Source organism: Physeter macrocephalus, chromosome 6, assembly GCF_002837175.3.
Source record: "Physeter macrocephalus isolate SW-GA chromosome 6, ASM283717v5, whole genome shotgun sequence".
NCBI classification, from domain to species: domain Eukaryota; kingdom Metazoa; phylum Chordata; class Mammalia; order Artiodactyla; family Physeteridae; genus Physeter; species Physeter macrocephalus.
In genome coordinates this window covers 13234097-13253869 of record NC_041219.1, presented here as the reverse complement: position 1 = coordinate 13253869, position 19773 = coordinate 13234097, and the positions used below count along the sequence as shown (strand labels likewise).

At 37.7% G+C, this 19773-nt stretch overlaps 1 protein-coding gene across 6 annotated transcripts in view; it reads right to left on the bottom strand.

The window, feature by feature from the left end:
- Nucleotides 1-19773, bottom strand: part of NAV3 (neuron navigator 3) — a 258060-nt gene that overhangs the window by 180569 nt on the left and 57718 nt on the right. For all 6 annotated transcript variants that reach the window (XR_008617544.1, XM_007115738.4, XM_007115742.4 and 3 more), the window contains exon 7: nucleotides 9200-10226. Coding sequence is in view for 5 of the 6 variants with exons in the window: in XM_007115738.4 (XP_007115800.1) it covers nucleotides 9200-10226 (1027 nt within the window). In the remaining variant the exon portion in view is untranslated. The remainder of the gene's footprint in view (nucleotides 1-9199; nucleotides 10227-19773) is intronic.

Genomic DNA, 19773 nt, shown 5'->3' with positions numbered 1-19773 from the left:
TTATTAACCACTACCCTACAATTTAATTCCATCCAAATGTCTCTGGACACTGAGCATGTTAATGTATGTGATGTCTCCTTAGCTGACAGATAGCTTAGTCACTAAGTTATTAACAGACAGTATTTGAATGTGACAATACCCAATGGCCTAACCTTAATTTTACTCTTTACTACCTTAAATTTTTACTCCTAAGAAAAGGAAGCTATTATACATGCCATTTAAAGGAATTCAGCAATACATCTAGGTACTATCAATCTTCAGATTTCCAATTTCATAAATAGGGGTGTTGCATATTGGTTTATATTAAAAATATAGCCATATGAATTCATCTTGATATGGATATACTAGTCACAAATGTGGACACAAACAAAACTGGTTTGAGTCAGCAACATTAACTAATGGTCTTATAGTTCCTGCTTTATAAACCCAACCTAAAAGAAAGAAAAAACAAATATCTTTCCCAAACCAGCTCTCTCTTTCTTGGTGGGAAGGCAGACAGGTGACAGCCAGGGCCAAGGCCAGGAATCTGACTGTCAGAGTGAAGAGTAGGCCAGTGTGGATGGGAGATTTGTTAGATTTGTATGCTGGGGGTTGCGGGGCTGAGCAAATAAGAAAACATATTGAGTATAATGGGAGCCAGGTTTCTCAGTTGACAAAGGAAGGTGCAAGTATGGAAAGGAGAAAGCAAGCATAAACTCTATGTGTTGATTTGGAATTGGAGGCGCTGTGAATTTACGGTTATATACCCATCTCTCTCTCTCTCTCTCTTGCTCTCTCTTGCGCTCTCTCTCTCTCTCTCTCTCTCTCTCTCTAATAGATAGCTCATTGATATTGAGATAAATATGTGTGTAGGGACTTCCCTGGTGGCGCAGTGGTTAAGAATCCGCCTGCCAATGCAGGGGAGACGGGTTCGAGCCCTGGTCCGGGAAGATCCCACATGCCGCGGAGCAACTAAGCCCGTGCGCCACAGCTACTGAGCCTGGGCTCTAGAGCCCGCGTGCTGCAACAACTAGAGCCCGCGTGCTGCAACAACTGAAGCCCGCACACTGCAACTGCTGAAGCCCGCGCACCTAGAGCCCGTGCTCCGCAGTAAGAGAAGCCACGGCAACGAGAAGCCCGCGCACCGCAATGAAGAGTAGCCCCCACTCTACGCAACTAGAGAAAGCCTGCGCGCAGCAACGATGACCCAACGCAGCCAAAAATAAACAAACAAATAAATAAATAAATTTTTAAAAAAGGAAATAGGTTTTAAAAAAATGTGTGTGTCTGTATGAGTGTGTGTGTGTGTGTGTGTGTGTGTGTGTGTACCTACATATATTTTACTATTTAGGAAAGCCAGGAGCAGTGAGATCTGGTTCCTAAATATTACTCTTCACAAAAGAAATCAGGGCACCTTAGATAAAAGCTGAAGCCAAGGCAGTGAGCGAACAAGATGAGCCTAGATTATCTTGAGCCAAAAAGAAACAAAATTCTCAAAGAATAATGGGGCAGAAGCCAGCTTGAAGGGGATCCCAGCAACCAAATCTGGGAAATTCTAAACATCAAAATAAATAGTCATATCAATGGATTATAATCCACTGAAGACAATAGGAATCCATTAGTCCACAAAATTCAAAGAGAGGGAGAGGGTACAGGAGAAGGAAAAGGAGGAGGGGGTAGCGGGGGAAGGAGAAGGAGGAAGAGGGGGAGGAGGAGAAAAATAAGAAAGGGACATCATTTTCTTAAAAGTTGAATGGCAAGGCATAAATGCAGAAGGAATAATGGAATTAGAAATCACATGACACCCATTGGAGTAAACTATTAATTTAGGCAAGAAACCTCAATGGATGCTAAAACCTATGGGTGAAATCAGATCAATTGTGGCAAACATCATCCCAATCAAGCAATCAAATTCAACACCACCAAAATGGGGAATATCAATAATGTTGATACCTGATAGGAAGGCAATGGAAAAAACACAGTATCATTTCTGTGACATTATATATATATATAAATATATATACATTTATATATATTTATATATATATATCTGCAAATATCAGACAAACCCACATTAAGAAACAGTCTATAAAATGCTTGCCTTCAACATATCAACGTCACGGAAGTCAAGGAAAGATTAAAGCACTGTTCCAGATCGAGGGATGTTAGGAAGACATGACGACTGCGTACAACGTTCATCCTGAATCGCTAAAAGTGCTATCTCTGGGACAATTTGTGAAACTTGAAAAAGGTCTCTGGGTGCTCTGAGTTAAATGTATATGGGAGTTCTTTGTATGATTCTTGCAAATTTTCTGTAACGTTAACAGCTTTTCCAAGAGAAGATAAAATACAGAAAAAAGAAACAGTTGTGGTTTGGTTGGGCAATCTGGCGCTGAACCTCGTAAGCTAAATACAGAAAGGGCAGTTTAGCAAGCTTCTCTGTGGGGAGAATGCCAACTCAGAGCAGTCTTCTACACAACAGGCCCTCTTCCAGCATCGGCTCTGCATTCCAGCTTAAAAATACTGCTGTGTGAGGGAGGTTAAACTGCTACCCAATGCACAGATATATATCAAACCCAGCAAAAGACAAGTTTGCAAGACAAGCGTTCAGTAAGCTTTAGTTTGTGCTGATAACCAATTATGCCCAGTTCACATAAAACCACAATTGCAGTATAATCTGTAATAACAGCTGCAGGGCTTACAAAAGCTTTATATGCAAGTTGGTTATATGCTCCACATTTCAAACTTCATAGACTCACAGCTCCTCCTACTCAATCTACTGGTTCAACAAATCAGCCAAACTTAAAACCATGTGAGTAAGCATTTTCAAAACTAATGTTTTGTATTCTTTGCCTTTCAGAATATAATATATTCAAGGGCCAATTTTCCATGTCACTTTCTAGGTAAATCTGAAATCTCACAAAAACTGTTACAACAAAAATCTTTCCTGAGAACCCCTGATGCTGTTATATAAGACAAATCATATTATTCCAATTATATATATACATATACATATGAATAACAAAAGGAAACCTCTAAATTCAGACTTTCTTGACCTAACTTTACAAATCAAGTGTGTACAGAGGGTTTCTGCTTATATTTAATTAATGGGTTTAAGAAGCACAATGATTTTCTTCTCTGTTTAACAATGTTTTGCCTTATCTAAAGGTTGGGTTCCTTTATTTTCTTCTGTGAACTGTCCTCACCCTGATTCTCTCCCTTTGCCTTTAGATGTTTGCATTATGTTCAATGCACTGATTTCTTGACATTTACTACAAATGGTCAGAAAATAACAAAGAGCATGTAGACCTCAAACTAGCAAGTTATGAATCTGGTTAATAGCTATTTTAAAATTTATTGGGGGCTGTTAAAAATACTGAGGTTTAGAGAAAATGTGCACGCCTTTCTTTCCTCCTTGACTAAGAAATCACTTCACAACTTTACTTCACATATCTCTGCAAGCACAAGAAATATAGCTGTGAAGTAGTGAAAGTAAAAACAATGGAAGAAAAAAATGGCACATCAAAAGAGGGGAGGCAATCTTGAAGGTCCAGGGGAGCTGAGGTAACAATTTTTGAACTCCAGGCAAGGAAAGCAAGTTTGAAGAATACAGCGTAAAGGGCAGACACCAAGAAAGAAGAGGAACAAGGAAAAGTAGGCTTTTTCTTCTTAACTATGCTCTTCCTCTTTATCCTTCTTTCCTTGCTATAACTGGTACCTCTAATTCAAGTCTTGACAAATCTAACTCTGAAAGTCTGTAAATTTCTCCTTCATCCAGCCATTGAACCTGGTGTATCCTACCCTGACCTCTCCCACTAACAATTCATTTACACAATAAAGACATAGTAATTTTCCAGATTGTGCTGCACACACACACAAAGTCCAAGTTCTTGACATTCAAGAATTTCTACTAACACACCATTGTAGAGCAATTATACTCCAATAAAGATGTTAAAAAAAAAAAAAAGAATTTCTACTACAATCAGGTTCCAATCAATCTTCATTTTCCAGGAAAGCTGATCTCCTTGCCAACCACCTTACACATCTTGTGTTTACCCTATTTATTTGGTTCCTTTAGTCTTACATTTCCTTTCCTGTCCCCCTCATCTCCGAATGCCCAAATCCCACTTCTCTTTCAGAATTCAGCTTAAGTGCCACTTTCTCTGATTCCAACAACTAGCGGTAATTTTCCATTTTTTGAAGTCTCGGTAAACCAAATCTGGTTCACTGCTCGGGGGGTTTACATTTCATGCTTCATTCTGTACTTACGTTTCAGTCAGTCTCTTGCCTACTACATTGTGGACCATGGAAGGGAAATAACATATGGGATGTGTGATGTTTCACTCTAACCCTGATGCCTTACATAGTAAATGTATTTAGTAGGTAGTTGAAAGAGGAAAAGAATAAGTGAATGAAGGTCCCGAAGAGAAGATATGGTTTCATTCTATAAACATTTTAAAGCTGTTTATATTTCAACTAAACCCTACCATAATAGGAATAAAAGACTTCTGAATTTTTCTTATCCCATTGTACATTTTTGGTAATGTTTCTATTCTGCTATAGCAGATGAGTCTAACCCATGATGATGGTGTTTCATTCAACAATTTTTATTTGGTTCCTATTGTAGGTAGGTTCTGTCCTGGGCAATTACGCTACTAAATAAAAAAAAGACAAGATGCTTGTTTTTCAATGAGTTTATGTTATAGTCGGAGGTGGCTGAAATCACACTTGTTAATAAGTAAACAAAAACCCAGTGGATGGTGATAAACTCTATGAATAAAATACAAGGGGTCAATGGCATATAATTCTGGCAAGAGGCATTGTGAGTATTCCTTCAGACTAGATGGTTGGAAACAGCTTGTGTGAAGAAGTAGCATGTAAGCAGAGTTCTGATGAGAAGGAGGCTGCTTTGATACAGAAGAGAGTCCTTATACACAGAGAGAACATCTATGACAAAGTCCCCAAAGCAGGACAGGTTAGTTTGTTAAGAAACAAAATGAAGGCAGGGAGGCAGCGAGCGTAGTTTAAGGGCTAGAGAGAGGGCCGGATTATGTAGGAACTTGTAGGGCTTGGTAAAATGCTTAGGTTTTACTTTTCAAGTGTAATGTAAATCCAGTAGATGGTCTCATGAATTTAAATGACATACAATTTATACTTTTAGAAGATTAGAGCCCCTGCTGTGTGAAGGATGCTACTGGAAAGGACCAAAAGTGAATGCTGGAAGACTCGTTGGAAACTAGGTGAAAATTGGTGGTGCCATGATCAGGGGAAGGCAGGGTGGAAATGGAAAGAAATGCCCAAGAGCCAATAGGACTAGCTGAAAATAAGATGTGCTGGGAGGGAGGGAGCGAAAGAGAAGAACAAAGTATGGATTCATTCCAAATTTTCTTCCTAGTCTCCCATTCAAGTAATCATGAATTGTAACCTCTAGTCTTTAGCAGTTTTAGTTACTAGCATTTTTCATAGCACTTCGTAATGTGCCTGTTATTTTTTCCAACATGCTTGGATTGTAAAATTGTAGAATGTCAAATTTGGATGATGCCATAACATTCCTCCTTCCACCTGACAAATTCTAACTCATCCTTTAAGTCTCATCTCTTCTCTTCCCTCTTCCGTAATGCATACACTGACTCCACCCTCATGTAAGATTCAGGAAAACTCTTCTACCTTATTTGTTGCATACACTTCCATGACAGCAATGATGTTTTAAGTTCTTGATTAAATTCTTTTCATTATCACCAATAAAACTGAGCTTCCAGAGAGCAGATAATTTTTTTTTACTCTTTGTAATTCTTATTACATAGTATTTGCAGAATGAGTGATGAGTACATAAAAGAAAAAAATATTTGGTGAATTCCCTTAACTTAAACTATGGCAACTGGTCACTGTATCGCTTCTTAACAATCTCCGGTAGCCAACTGCAGCACTTAAAAAAGGCAGGCTATTCCATTCACACAGGTCTACTTATTGGGAACTTCTTATATTGAGTTAAAATCTTCTTAAAGTTTTCACCTTTGATTTTAGTTATATCCACTCATTAAATGGATAAAGATATGCCCAATTCAAAACTACTTTTATCACACAGTAGTGATAAATGAGTTACAAAAACTTAATATAGAATATCCTTGCACTGTGCAGGAAGTAGGACTAAAATGAAATTCATTAACTTCCAGAACTCAACATTATATTTATAGGACTTTGAACATTCAATTTGCAAGAAACAGTATTATGAAGCGTATATTAAGGTCTCAGAAGGAATAATTAATAACCAGCATAACCTAGAAGTGAGCTGAGAACTGGGGAAAAATATCACCATCACCCATGGATCTTCCCATTATATAGAGGTTATTTTTCTTTAAATATCAAACATATGTATGTTTATACATATACATACATATATATGCATTTTAAAGTTATTCTACTTAAAAGCAATTAAGTATTTCCCAATATAAATGAATTCTGATTGCGATATCTGCACATCTCTATTGACATTTTCCCAGCCAGAATTTTCCTAGTAACAATACCTCTTATTTCTACACATACAGCAAGAACTGCTAAGCAAAGGAGGGCACACTACAGACTCAGGCATATATGGATTCAAAGGCAAACTCCTGCCAGGCCTGTGACTGTAAGAGATTATCATTATTCTGCCTTGAAATCGCTGCTTCTTCATCTCTGTAAAATGGGGTTTTATGACACAGTTTAAATGACACAGTTTAAATGAAAAAATGAACCTAAATTTTGTAATACAGACTTGTACTAAGTAAGCACTCAACAAAAACCATTATAAAATAGTAAATTATTACTATTATTGTATCAAATGATTAGCACCCCCAGAAAAGTCTGTCAGGGATTTTGCAAGAGAAATTCTTAAATGGTGTTGGAGTAGTCAGAGTTGAAAGGACATCAGGGGTCACATAAGCCAAATGACATGACTCTATGATATCTCTTTCACTGACAGTTAAGAAACTTGAATATTGACTACTCAACCTTAAGAGCATTTATATATTATCATTTATAAAATTATTCTGAATTTATAAAAGACTCCAAACAACCTTTTCCTCATATGTAGACCATGATGTGACATTTCTTATTAGATGGTTTTATTTATTTTCAACTACTTTATATTATTGAAAATAAAACAAATAATTACTGACATAAGCAATTTATTCTGAATCTGGCTCTGTGCTGAAGACTTTACACAAGATTGCCTTTTTTTTCTTTTTTTTTTTTTTGCGGTACGCGGGCCTCTCACTACTGTGGCCTCTCCCGTCGCGGAGCACAGGCTCCGGACGCGCAGGCTCAGCGGCCATGGCTCACGGGCCCAGCCGCTCCGCGGCATGTGGGATCTTCCCGGACCGGGGCACGAACCCGTGTCCCCTGCATCGGCAGGCGGACTCTCAACCACTGCGCCACCAGGGCAGCCCCAAGATTGCCTTATTTAATCTTTAAAACAACCAAATGAGGTAGATATTCTTCTACCACACTTTACAGAATTAGAAACTGAAGTCTGAGGAAGGTCATTTACTGTGTGGCAGGTACTGTTCTGAACCCTGTATAAATAACAACTCATTTAATCTTCAAAACGGCCTTATGAGGAAGCTTCTATTATTATCATCTCCATTTTACAGATTATAAAAATTGAGTCTCAAGAGTCTTTAAATGCATTACACAAAGTCACATGACTAATAAATGGTGTCATCAAGATTCCAACCCAGGCAACCTGGCTCTTGGGGCCATTGTCTCAATAATACAAGGTGCAGTTTCTGAACGATGGTAGAGCAAACGGACTCTACAGCCTGTAATCCTAGCTACTTGGCTATATTACCTCACTTTTATAATCTCCGTTTTAAACAGGGCAAAAAGAAACTCAGAGAGGCTGGAGAATTTGGCAGTCACACGGTTGATTCACACTTTAACCTCTAAACTGTGCTGCTTCCTCTTTCAGATAGCAAAGGTTACACTGTCAAATGAAAATCACTAAATCTGCAAACAACCAAAGAAGTTTGCTGCTACTTACAGAAAGAAGCTTGCTAAACTGGTGGATATGTTCTTTCTGCTTAGATTTATACTTTCCTGTGAAATTCATCCATGGTGATTTGAAATGACTGATGTTCTTACAGAATACATTTGAGAGTGACAAGTGTGCTGAGTATGACGTATTTTAAACTTTATAATTTTTTCTTATATTTTTGAAACGTGGATTATGATTTTGACATCTGAAATTCTCCTTTGTCAGACAGGGTCTCTGGAGCTAGAAGGATCTGCAGACTCCCATTGTAATACAGGTGGGACAGGCGCGACCTAGAGCAGTCCCCCTCAGCCATCGGTCGGCGTCGCACTGGGCCCCTCCCCCAAGCGAGGGACCGTTAGTGAGCAACTGTCAATGAGCAACTGACTGTTAGTGGTCCCACTCAGCCATTGGCTGGCACCGCAGTGGGCCCCTCCCCCAAGCGAGCGACCGTTAGCGAGCAACTGCGTGTTAGTGGTCCCACTCAGCCATTGGCTGGCACTGCAGTGGGCCCCTCCCCCTCCCCCTTCTCTGTAGAAAAAGAGCCCAGAGAACGCGGACTGAGGGAAAATGTTTTTTTGCGACTAGGGTGCCATCTTCTCAGTCTGCTGGCTTTCTGATTAAAGTCGTTATTCCTTGCCCCAACAACTCATCTCAGGATTTACTGGCCTGTCATGTGGCAAGCAGAGCAAGCTTGGGCTCGGTAACACCATGTGATGCAGATACAAAGGTTTTAAATGAATTTTTGCTATTAAAGTCAGAATAGCAGCCTTAAATGAGGTAGCCTAAGACCTGAAATTCAGTAATTATACATTTGTGTGGATGCGTACATAAAGCCCCAGAAAAAATCACTTAAAGCACTTAGGTTTTTCACTGAGGGTAGTAGTAAAAGTAATAGACACAGGGAAAAGTCATGGCATCTGGGTTCCATTTTGCCTTTGACGACAAGTAGGTTAACTTTCAAAGGGCTCGGTTCTTGAGTGGGGGGGGAGGGGAGGGGGGAGGGGAAGGAGACGAGAACTAACAGATTGGAGGCTATGGGAGGCTTTCTTTTAAAAATTTCAATTCTAGGCCTCTCTCTCTCCAGAATGAACCACTGTTCCAAAATGACTATGTGAAATAGGACTCTGCAACCTTCCTTGTTATGTGTACTCTGAGTATGCAGACCTGTCAGTGTTTACAGCTGTGGACCAACGGAGCCCGCCTTACCTATAAATGAATGGAGCCACGGTGGCAGTATTTGGGTGGCTGTGTTGCTGCTGCTGAGGGAGCTGGACAGCACCATTTCCCACGCTCTGCCCACTGCCTTGCGCCGCTGACCCAGCACAGGAACCCGCCAGAGAGGCGTGGCTAGCTTCCCTTCCTTCCAAAGGAGCAGGGCAGTTGGATGTGCTTGCTTTCTCAGTCGTTACGGGCTTAGGGAAGGCCTGGGAAGGGCTTCCTTTGGTAGTCCTGAATTTTTCAGACTCTTTGCTTGTTGAGCTTCCCGGTGAAACAGTTTGCTTTGCTGTTGGCACCTTTGAGCCCGGTTTTGGAATCCCACTGGAAGAGGGGATTAAGCTTTCCTTCTTGGCTGCTGTCGTCTTGCTGCCCTTTGGGATGAAGCTTGCAATTTTAGAGGTCTTTTTGGGAGCCGTCTCCGCCACCTGATCTTTCTCGTCCTTGACCGGTTTTTCAGTGCAAACTTTATTTCTGTCCCTGTTCTTTTCCTCTTTTTCCTTTGGCTGTAGCAAAGACTTTTTATTGCTGAGATTTTTGCTTCCAGCTTTTGGAGGGGCTAATTTCGGTGACACTTTGGGGCTGCTGTTTGTTGAGCCGCCGCTATTCAGACCGCTGTTAAAGCCTTCCATTTCACCAGATTCAGAAAAGGCATCGCCCTCCTTCCCACCGTCACTGGGTCCTGAACTGGGAGGCTGCAGGGGCCGTAAAGCAGTCCGGGCATTGACCAGCTTGAACTTCTCAAGCATGGATTTCTGCCCCGAGGGAGCTGCTCTGCCCCCGTCCGAGGCAGGGGGCTTCAGTCTGTCTGCAGATGGTGTGGGAGAGGTGCCTGGGCTCGACTGCTTCACGGTCAGCATGGTGGAGGTGGCGCTGTGCTTGGCATTCATGGACTTGCTGCGCCACGGCTTGCTGGCGCTCGGGGATGGGATGGCCGAGGCCGGGGGCTGCCCAGCGGCGCCGGGGGGCTGCGTGCTGCCACTCACACCTGAAGATGGTTGAGGTCCTTTGGAGGAATCTGGACGTGGTTAGGAAGAAACATTTTTAAAAGGCTGGTTAGTTTTTGATCACTTATGTCACACCACTGAGTATTTCTAACTATAGGCACAAGGAAGTTTCTTTCCTCTGAACTGGAAACGCACATGCTATGTGGCATCAATCACTTCTGTAATGTGGTGGTTTTTGTACCATATATCAAATATTCAGTGTCTGAGGGACAGTGATGTTGGGGAAAAAAACCCACAACACTTTTTTTCCCCTTCTAAAATTATTCTTAGCCAAATGAATTTTGCTGGTCACAGAGGTCTAAAGATGAATAAAACACTATCCCTCCCCTAAGCAATTCTCTGTATTCTTCCAGCTACTACTGTAGCTCATAGCAGTGAATGGATATTCCATCTTGCCTTCTAAAAATAATGAATACTGAGAAATTGCTTTAACCTACAGGGAGCCTAGCTTATTCTTATCTGATTAAATATGCTTTTGAATCATAATTTAGCTTTTTTTAATATTGTTTTTATTTGTACAAAATAAATATTGAAAGGGATGTTTATATGGGTCAGATAATCTACTAAGAAATATATAAAATATGTAATACACATATGTAATACTACAAAATGTGTAATACATAAATATGTATAATCCTTGTAACAACCCTACAAGGTATGTATTGATATTTTACAAATAATTCTTACAAATAATAATTTTATAAATAATTTTAAAAAATTCTACATAACTTGCCCAAAGTCACCCAGCCTGGACTTGAACTGATTTCAAAGCCTGTGCTCTTAACTAGCACACCTGCAGGCTCCTGTAGTGATCTGAACAAACTTTAAATTCTAATAAAAAAATCAAGCTACTTTTTGGGGGGTCTAAGAAAATAAGGCCAATTGTCATATAAGTACTTATAATGCACTAGTGTTTACTTACTTTCCACTTAGAAATCTCATTATGATATGAATTCCTATATGACTGTTATGGCACTGATTAATGCTTGATTACAAGTCTTATTGTTAAGCATGAAAAACTAAACCAAAAAGAAATTTTATAACAATGTATAGAATAAAAAAAAAAATGAGCTTGGAGTTAAGAGATCTCAGTATAAATGTTAACAATGGAGAACTATATAATTCTGGTCATGTCATTTACATTAAATTTCATCTACCATAAATACCTCCCTCTTCTATCCTCTTTTTCTTTTTTTTCCTGAGAAATGGAGTGATAAATGTTTAAATTAGATATTTATGTAAAAGAGGCAACATTGATACTGTTAACACACTAGATATTGTCAAATAAATGCTAAGCTGTTTTTGATGAAATGTCCAAAGGAAATATTTTATTAATAAATCCTTTCATAATATTCAGGAATTGGAGACCATTAAATTCCATTAAATATTCATAGATCTAAAACTACAATGCTTTCACTTTTAAATGTTTTTTTCCAACAGTATCAAAATGCATGATAAACAGTAGGTAATTAAGCCAATTGGTACAGAATACTTGTCTTACCATTTTTCAGAAGAAGAAATTTACATTAAAAAGTTAATAAAGTTAGAGATAGAAAAAGAGGTTAAATTCTTCATTAAATATTTGTGTGAGTTAGGTTTTTTTAAAAAAAATAAGTGTGCCTAAAATAATAGGTTTGTGAAGTTTATATTAACAATGGCAATAGTATAGACAAACGTAGATAACTTCACTGTGATTGCCTGTTTCCTCTACTGCACTGTTGATACAGTCCATGAAAGCAAAGACCACACCTGTAATGCATAGTTCTACATTACACACATAGCACCTTCTGTGTGACAGGCACTAAACTAAGTTTTTGAAATACATTAACTCAGTCCTTCCGACGACTGCATAAAATTTTCATTATTACCCTCATTTTGCACATGAAGAAATGGAAGCACAAAGAGGTAAAAGAACTTGGCCAAAGTTACACAATTTGTAAGTGACAAGTCTGAGAACTGAACTTAGCTTGGGATTCTAAGTTAATTCTGTCAACCACTATGTTATACTGTTTTTCAAATGTACAAGAAGTTCAATGGCTTATCAGTTATAACATTATTCCTTGACTCTAGAAACACAAAAAATAGTAAATGTCAAATTCATGCCTTTAATAGAATTGTCAAGTAAACTTTATTTCTCGATTACCTAGATTCAACTGGAAACTAAGAACATCTCCAAACAAGATGCATTTTCTCAAGTTCGGTGAATTGTGTACGCGCCCGTGCATTTCACACAGTGACCTTACTGTTTTGCAGATTTCTGTACAACATATATGCCTCTATTTTTCTACTATTTCCAGAAATATTAATCAATGCTACTCAGTTCCTACAACCTCTAGGACTTGAATCTAGGCATAACATCTGTTAATATTTATTGCGTGGCTATTCTGTGCAAGACTCCCCAAGACACCTTACAATCTAGTCTGAGGAAAGAAATCAGACTCACAAAAGATGAATGGCATATATTAAACGTTAAATGAGTAGGAGGTGGGAAAGAAAATGGTAGAGATCAGAAGTGCACAAAGGGCTGTACAACATTAAATAAGATCAAGACAAATGAGCTAAGGGAGATACGAAGGCATTCAAGGCAGGAGTAATATAGAATTTTTTATGAAACTATGTGAAAATTTATTCTATTTATTTACATTCAAAAAATATGTACATATGTATATTGGGACACAGAGTTAGAGAGAAATAAAGTACCCCCAAAATGAAATCATAGTCTGTTGTAGTATTGTTAAGAGGAACATAATGGCCTCATGTTGCATTTATCTCCACTTTCTTACATTGATCTCAAAAGTTATTTGCGATATTTCTTATTCTATAATGAAAATAATATTAATAATTATTACAAATATGATAATGCCTACTGGCATTTTATTGAAGATTCTTTAACTATATTATCTCACATTAGTGTTCACAACAACCTGATGAGATGGGAAGGGCTCCTATTTTTTTTTTTTTTTGACAATTTCATAATCACTTTGCCTATCTTTTTTTGGAAGGGCTCCTATTTCTAATTCACACTTGTGGAAACCCAAGCTTTGAGGGTCTAAACAACTCATTCAGTGGTGCACAGCTAGTGAGGAATGTGTGGTGTGGCTAGGATTTGATCCCACATGTATGATTCTGGAGCCCAAGCTCTATAATTATCGTAGAATGTCTGACATTTTAAGTGTTTAACATAACTGTCTCAGACTTTAATGTGTGCTTAAGTCACTGGGGATCCTACTGAATGTACATCACATTGTGCTTCAGCAGATCTGCAGGAGGCCCCGAGATTCTGCATTTCTAACAACCTTCCACATGATACCAACGCTGCTGGTCACAGACCATGTTCGGCTTTAAAGAGTTATTTCTTATGACAGTGTCCAAATTGGCTAAGTTCATTAAATGTTCCATAGCTGTGCAGCATTAATATTCTTCGCTCTGTGGACTTCTGGAACCTTGGTCAGTTCTGCATTCTCCCCGATGCTTGGCAATCTGTGGTGAGAGATCACTAAAAACAAAAGAGGTTTTCCTAATGTCCTTTATTTCATCATTTTCGCCTCATACTTAGTGTATATCTTCTGTGTTTCTGCAACTAGGTTAAGAAGCCAGGGGACTCCTACCCCTGTATGCCTGGGAGCTTTGGTGAGGATGAGAGAAGAGGGCAGAAAAGGACCAGTCAGGATGCTCTGTAAATGTGCTGACATTAGCTAGATAGACTGCTATCGCAGTTCAAGTACAGAGGAAATTCAACATCATCACACCCAAAAATGAGACAGGAGGGACTCCAAATTACGGCATCGACATCCAGCCTACAGTAACGGTCACAGCAAAAGCTATAAAATCGTGCTCAGATGAGTACACACATAGAAGACACTTCTCTGAACTCAACTCTCAATCTGTGCCCAGCTCCTCTCTATAATCAGCAATGAGGCGCTGCAGGTTTCATGAAGAGTGAAAATCATAAGTCACTGTGCATCAGGAGAGCATTAGAATAATGAGTGTCTCTCTGGACACCTCACAAGAAAGGGTGCAGAACAACAGCTGCTGAAATGGCAGCCTCTGCAGCTCTGACAGAGCAGGGTCGGTACAAATTCTAGTCTCTGGGCGATTTACATATTCAATAGTAAGTAGCCTGGTCTCACTGATACATTGCTGGGTGTTGTTAACTCAGCTTCTGACTATAAATGAACTGTTAGCTGGGTATGGTGGAAAAGCACAGGTATCTAGATGCACATATTTAAGGGCATTCCTGCAACAAACTTGTATCTTGCGTTTGCAGGGCTTCTCTGCCTATAGCTGTTCCTTGTCTCTGGCCTCCAAAGAGAAAGTTTCTTCCACTCCCTCTCCTTTTCCTCCCCTTCTTCTTCCACCTCGCATCCACCACCACCAATTCCATTACAACCAAATAATATTATTTATCAACTGCTTACTTTTCCCAAGTACTTTGATACATGGTATCACATTTAGAGCTTCTACCCATATACCTCTTATTTAAACTCATAATAATCTACAATATACTTATTATTTCTCTTGATATAAATGAGAAAACTGAAGCTTAGAGAAAGTAACTTGCTCCAAATCATGCATAGAGTAAAATTTAGAAAAGACAAAACCAAAATTGGAACCAAGGTTTATGTGGCTTTTGACTCTCCTTTCTTTCCATAAGTTTGCTTGCCCACCCTAAAATTCTGCCGGTTCGGTTTCCAGAAAGTCACATGTTTGTCACAACAGTGAAGGCAACTGGGTAAGTCCCCGAAATATGGGTCCCTTCTTCCTCAATGAGCAGAGTGTAAATGGGCAGAACATGATACAAGATACTCACTATTCAGTTAACTATATACTATCTCCTGGGGCATCCTACGGGCACCATCCTTTTGAGTTGATGTAAGAATAGATTTTAATTCCTGCTTAGAAAACATCTAAATTCAGAGAGTTAATTTTTGATTATTTCATATGCAAAAAATAAATAACTTTGATGACCTGGGAAAAATGCCAATCTAGTTCTAAAATTAATACACGGAGGTAAATGTGGCAGTCACAACAGGCATATGGGAAATTTAGGTAAATGTGGCAGTCACAACAGGCATATGGGAAGTTTAGATAAAGACGATTCTCCATGGAAATTTGGCAGGTTAGCTTCAGAGCTTAGTGCTATGTTGCCAATGGTGCTACTAGCCTGAGAAAGGACCAGGGGAACATCCTCAGTTGTTTATTTCTTCTTCCTCACTGAGTAGTATGCTGTTCGGATGGAAGCAAACCAGCTTTCAGTTCACAAAGTAACAACACAGAAAGTAGCAACAACAATAAAAATGACAATGGCACCACTCTTTTTAAAGTATTCACTGTACAGCAGGCATTGTGCTCAGTGATATGTATGGTCCCTGTTAATTATAGAACAACTTCAGCATCACAGATCATTATAGAAGGAAGGAAATGACTGATCAATGTGGTGATGGCAATTAGTTTGGTAAATAATTAACTTAGACTCTCATTTTACAGTAATATACCAAAATACACGGAACATTTTGAAAGTTAAAAAAAGTAGCATTCAAATTTATATATGTTTTGTTACCAACTGGCCCCTTGTTTACCTCACCACACTGTCTCCCATAAATGACAGCTTGCGAAATGCCTCAATCATCAATTTTATGATGAACAGAAACATGGAATGCTATTACAGGGACTGTAGGGGCACTGTCCATTCTGCACATGTATATATTGTACCATTAGTAATGTGAGAGTGCCACTTTGTGGACTATTGAAAAATTTAGGGAAGCTTTAATTCACCAGCCAGATTTTTAAAAAGTATGTAATTTATGTACAGGCATATAAAATACATGTACACCTCAATATGTAAGCATGTATACATAAGTAAACAACACATATGTCCAAGTCTATTTAGTCATATCACTTGACCTATGTACTTAATTGTTACCTCATAAAAATCCTCAAGATTAACTTGAAATTATGTCGTTATTGGTTTATATAATTATTAAGGAAATAAAGCAAAGAGTCATGGTGGAACACATAATGAAATCACCAGTAAAGAGATATAATGAGTAAAACATATTTGCATTGCATTGAAAAGGAAATAAAACAGTTCAGTTCTGTGGTCTTAAGAGTAATTTCAGAGCAATTAAAAAGTACTTAAGAACTAGATAACTATGCTTTAGCTGTCAAAACTCCACAACTAATGCAACATTCACATTAAACCTATAGTTTTAAAAAGTTCAATTTCAATTTTGCTAAATTCTCCCTATCAATCATACTAAATCTATGTTGAGTGTAAATGAAAGAAAACACTTTCACACCAGAAGATACTTCATTAGAACCTAGGAGAACAGAAAGGAAATCTCTTCTTCCACAGATGTACAGGTACCATGGAAGAATCACATGGGAGAAACAATAAAGAGATGGGAGCATGCCCTCTGGTACTGTGGCATGTTTCTTAGCAACATAGAAAAACATCTCTCTGCTAAGGAACTCTGCCAAGTAATAAGTGTTTACAGATCATAATTCAGAAAGTGAATTCCAAATAGAGCTAGGGACATTTACATTCCTAATAATACTAAACTGTTAAGCCTTTTTCATATTTATCATGTCGATTTTATAAAACAAGAATTATTTCTTAAGATAATTTGATTCAGGCATATAAAATGTGTGCCCAAGTGAACCAGGGCATTTTTCTTTTCACAAGATCCCTGATTTCCACTGAAAAGATATTTGATTATTCTTTAAAGCATACATCTGTCTAGAGTAATCTCATAGGGTGCATGGGCAAATTGATAAATGCTAGTGTCAGAACATATTACTCATTGTCAGTCTCTGCATGTCAGGTCACCAAGGGAAGAAACTTGGACTCCCCAAAGAAATGCTTTTCTGCAAACAATATACTATCTTCTTTTCACCATTTGTTCTGAGAAATTTGTTCCTACATTCCATTTCAACAGAAACGGTGGGGTGGCATTGCTTTCTCTTTTAACATTTCTATTTCAGCCTTCTCTGCAAGTGATAATCTATGGCCATGTTCACCGATATTTTAATCCATTTGGTGAAATAAGCACACTATTTTTTGGATTGTATTATAATTAAAATGGTGTTAGATGTATCTTTTGAAGTACAGTTTGTGATTCTCTTCTGATTTCCCTTTATTAGATAAGCCACACAATTCATAAATAAGCTGTTTTTACCATCCCATACATGTGAGAAGCTACTGTGCTTTCAACAGTATGTGTTTTAATAAGGAAGTGAAATTGTTTTCATTGTGAATAAACCTTTACTATCTATTACAAATTCTAGAGATTCCCCAATTGATTCATATAACTCATCATTTAAGACTTCTTAAAGAAAGTAGAAAGTACATTTTCACTTAGAAGCATTCAGGGAGCACATTACAGATAGCGTGATTATTTCTTTTGAGTAAAAATATCTTAATTTATTAAATTTAACTGTTATACTTTCTAATAACTAAAAAGGAATGGCAATTAGAATACTCAAGTTAGTAACTTCTGAATTCTGTCATTATAATATTGTAACCTTTGAAAATTCTTGTTTAATTTTCACCTTATTTGGCCATGCCTAGGATATGTATGAACTATACTGTCACAGAGATCAACCTGTTATCAGATGGAATCTTATATTTTTATATGCTATGCTAACATGACAAATCTCCATGTCAAAGGTTAAATAAAACATTCTTATCCAAAAAGATGTACCATTTGAATAGTCTAAAGAATAAATCATAAACTGTTTCAAATGTGATGTTTATATTTGTTTTGTTTGCTCTATAATTTAAGCTAATATTTTGGAAATAAAAAATAGCATGACAATGATTAATTTAGAGATGATACTGGATATACTGATATGAAGTTGTAACTCCACATTAATAGAAAATGCCATATAGCATGTAAAACAAATTCCAGAAGGCTGTATTATATAATGCAATTTATGCTTTATTATTGACAGTTTACAGACATTTAATGCCTACATTTGATATATAATATTATAAATATTTGTGAATGTGAGATCATACACTTTAAATGTTTTGGAATTTTACTTTGTTGGAATTAAAAGTAATGGCTAATTCACCATGAAAACTTTTGCTCTTGATACCGACCTAAGGAAATCTGCTTACAGCGAAAAACCTCATAATGTATGTTATCTGTCTCCACCTTGTGGTTATTATAAATATTGCTACTTTCTAATTTTGCACTACTTCCTAGACATTCATAAGAGAGGCTGAATGGCTATGGAAAGATATGAATACTTGGCTACCTCTAGATTTTTACTTTTAGACACCAGAAATACAAAAAGTATTTCAAATGATCAAAAAATACATTATGATGTCAAAGCGTTGGGTCATCTAAAGCATTTCTAGTTTTCTTTGCCAATGTTATTAGTCGTTTTTTGCAAAACTCTTATACAACTGTAGTATCATGTAGCTAAAAATCAGACACTTGAGCAGTCCACTCAGCATATCTTAATGTCTAAACATGTTTATCTTCCCTTAGAATTCCATAGCACATATAGGCCTTTGTATGATGCTTTCTGGAAAGTCACAAAATGAGGGAGATGTTTTTCTGATAAGAAATTCTTGTCCCCTTTCTCTCCAGGAGAAGTGTAAGTCTTCAGTAACATTTCTTAGGTTCTCAAATAAACGGTTTTATTCTTTATTTTAAAGACAAAATCCTAACTTCCAAACACATACTATTTTCTTCTTTTTCCATTCAACTCAAGAACTGGGGATATTACAGGGATCAAGATAACACTGCTTTGCTTACAGGGATTTACGGTCTGTCCAATTTCGTTTTAATGGGTAGGACATTTTCATGAAAGTGTATAATTCATAGATCACTCCTGTCAATTCATGTCTGAGTAAGAGAAGTCTAATCAGATAATCCATATGAAACAATTGGAAATGATCTAATTTGAGCCAAAAAGTTTCCACCTGGTCCAATTAGTCAAACCAAATTTGCCAGCTGTTCTACTAAGTGTATTTGTCACTTTTGAATTTCATGTCTTGTTGCATGGAGAGTTAAATACTACACAGAGAAGTTAAAGTTTTATTGATTAGAAAATACTACCTAAAAATCCCGCAACATGCCCTAGTCCCTCACAGGGTCACACTGCTCCCAACAGCAGAGGTTCTTGATTTTCTCATGGTTTAGATGTAAATTACACATCCTACCGTTTGGATGCAGGCTCCACAGGGATATGCATCAAGCCAGCACCTCTTTAAATACGCACTGCGCACATTAGAGAGAACTGTGTATCATACAGTAGTTAATATATAATCTGCCTTTAACACACACTTCCACTGTGTCCTTTCTTCCTGATCAATGTGTGATTGGATATTTCTATCATACACTCGTTCAAGAAAATAAAACAAACATGAATAATTTGTCTCTCATAGGAAAAATTAAGGTCATGATATTTATCTGTCCTGCTGCTTTCAAAGACTAAATACCCTTCATAATTATGTCTTAAATTTTGATGCTCCAACCTTAACTTCCTCAAACACGTATGACACTTAATGTTAACTAAAACCAAGGATTTGAAAACATTTCATAT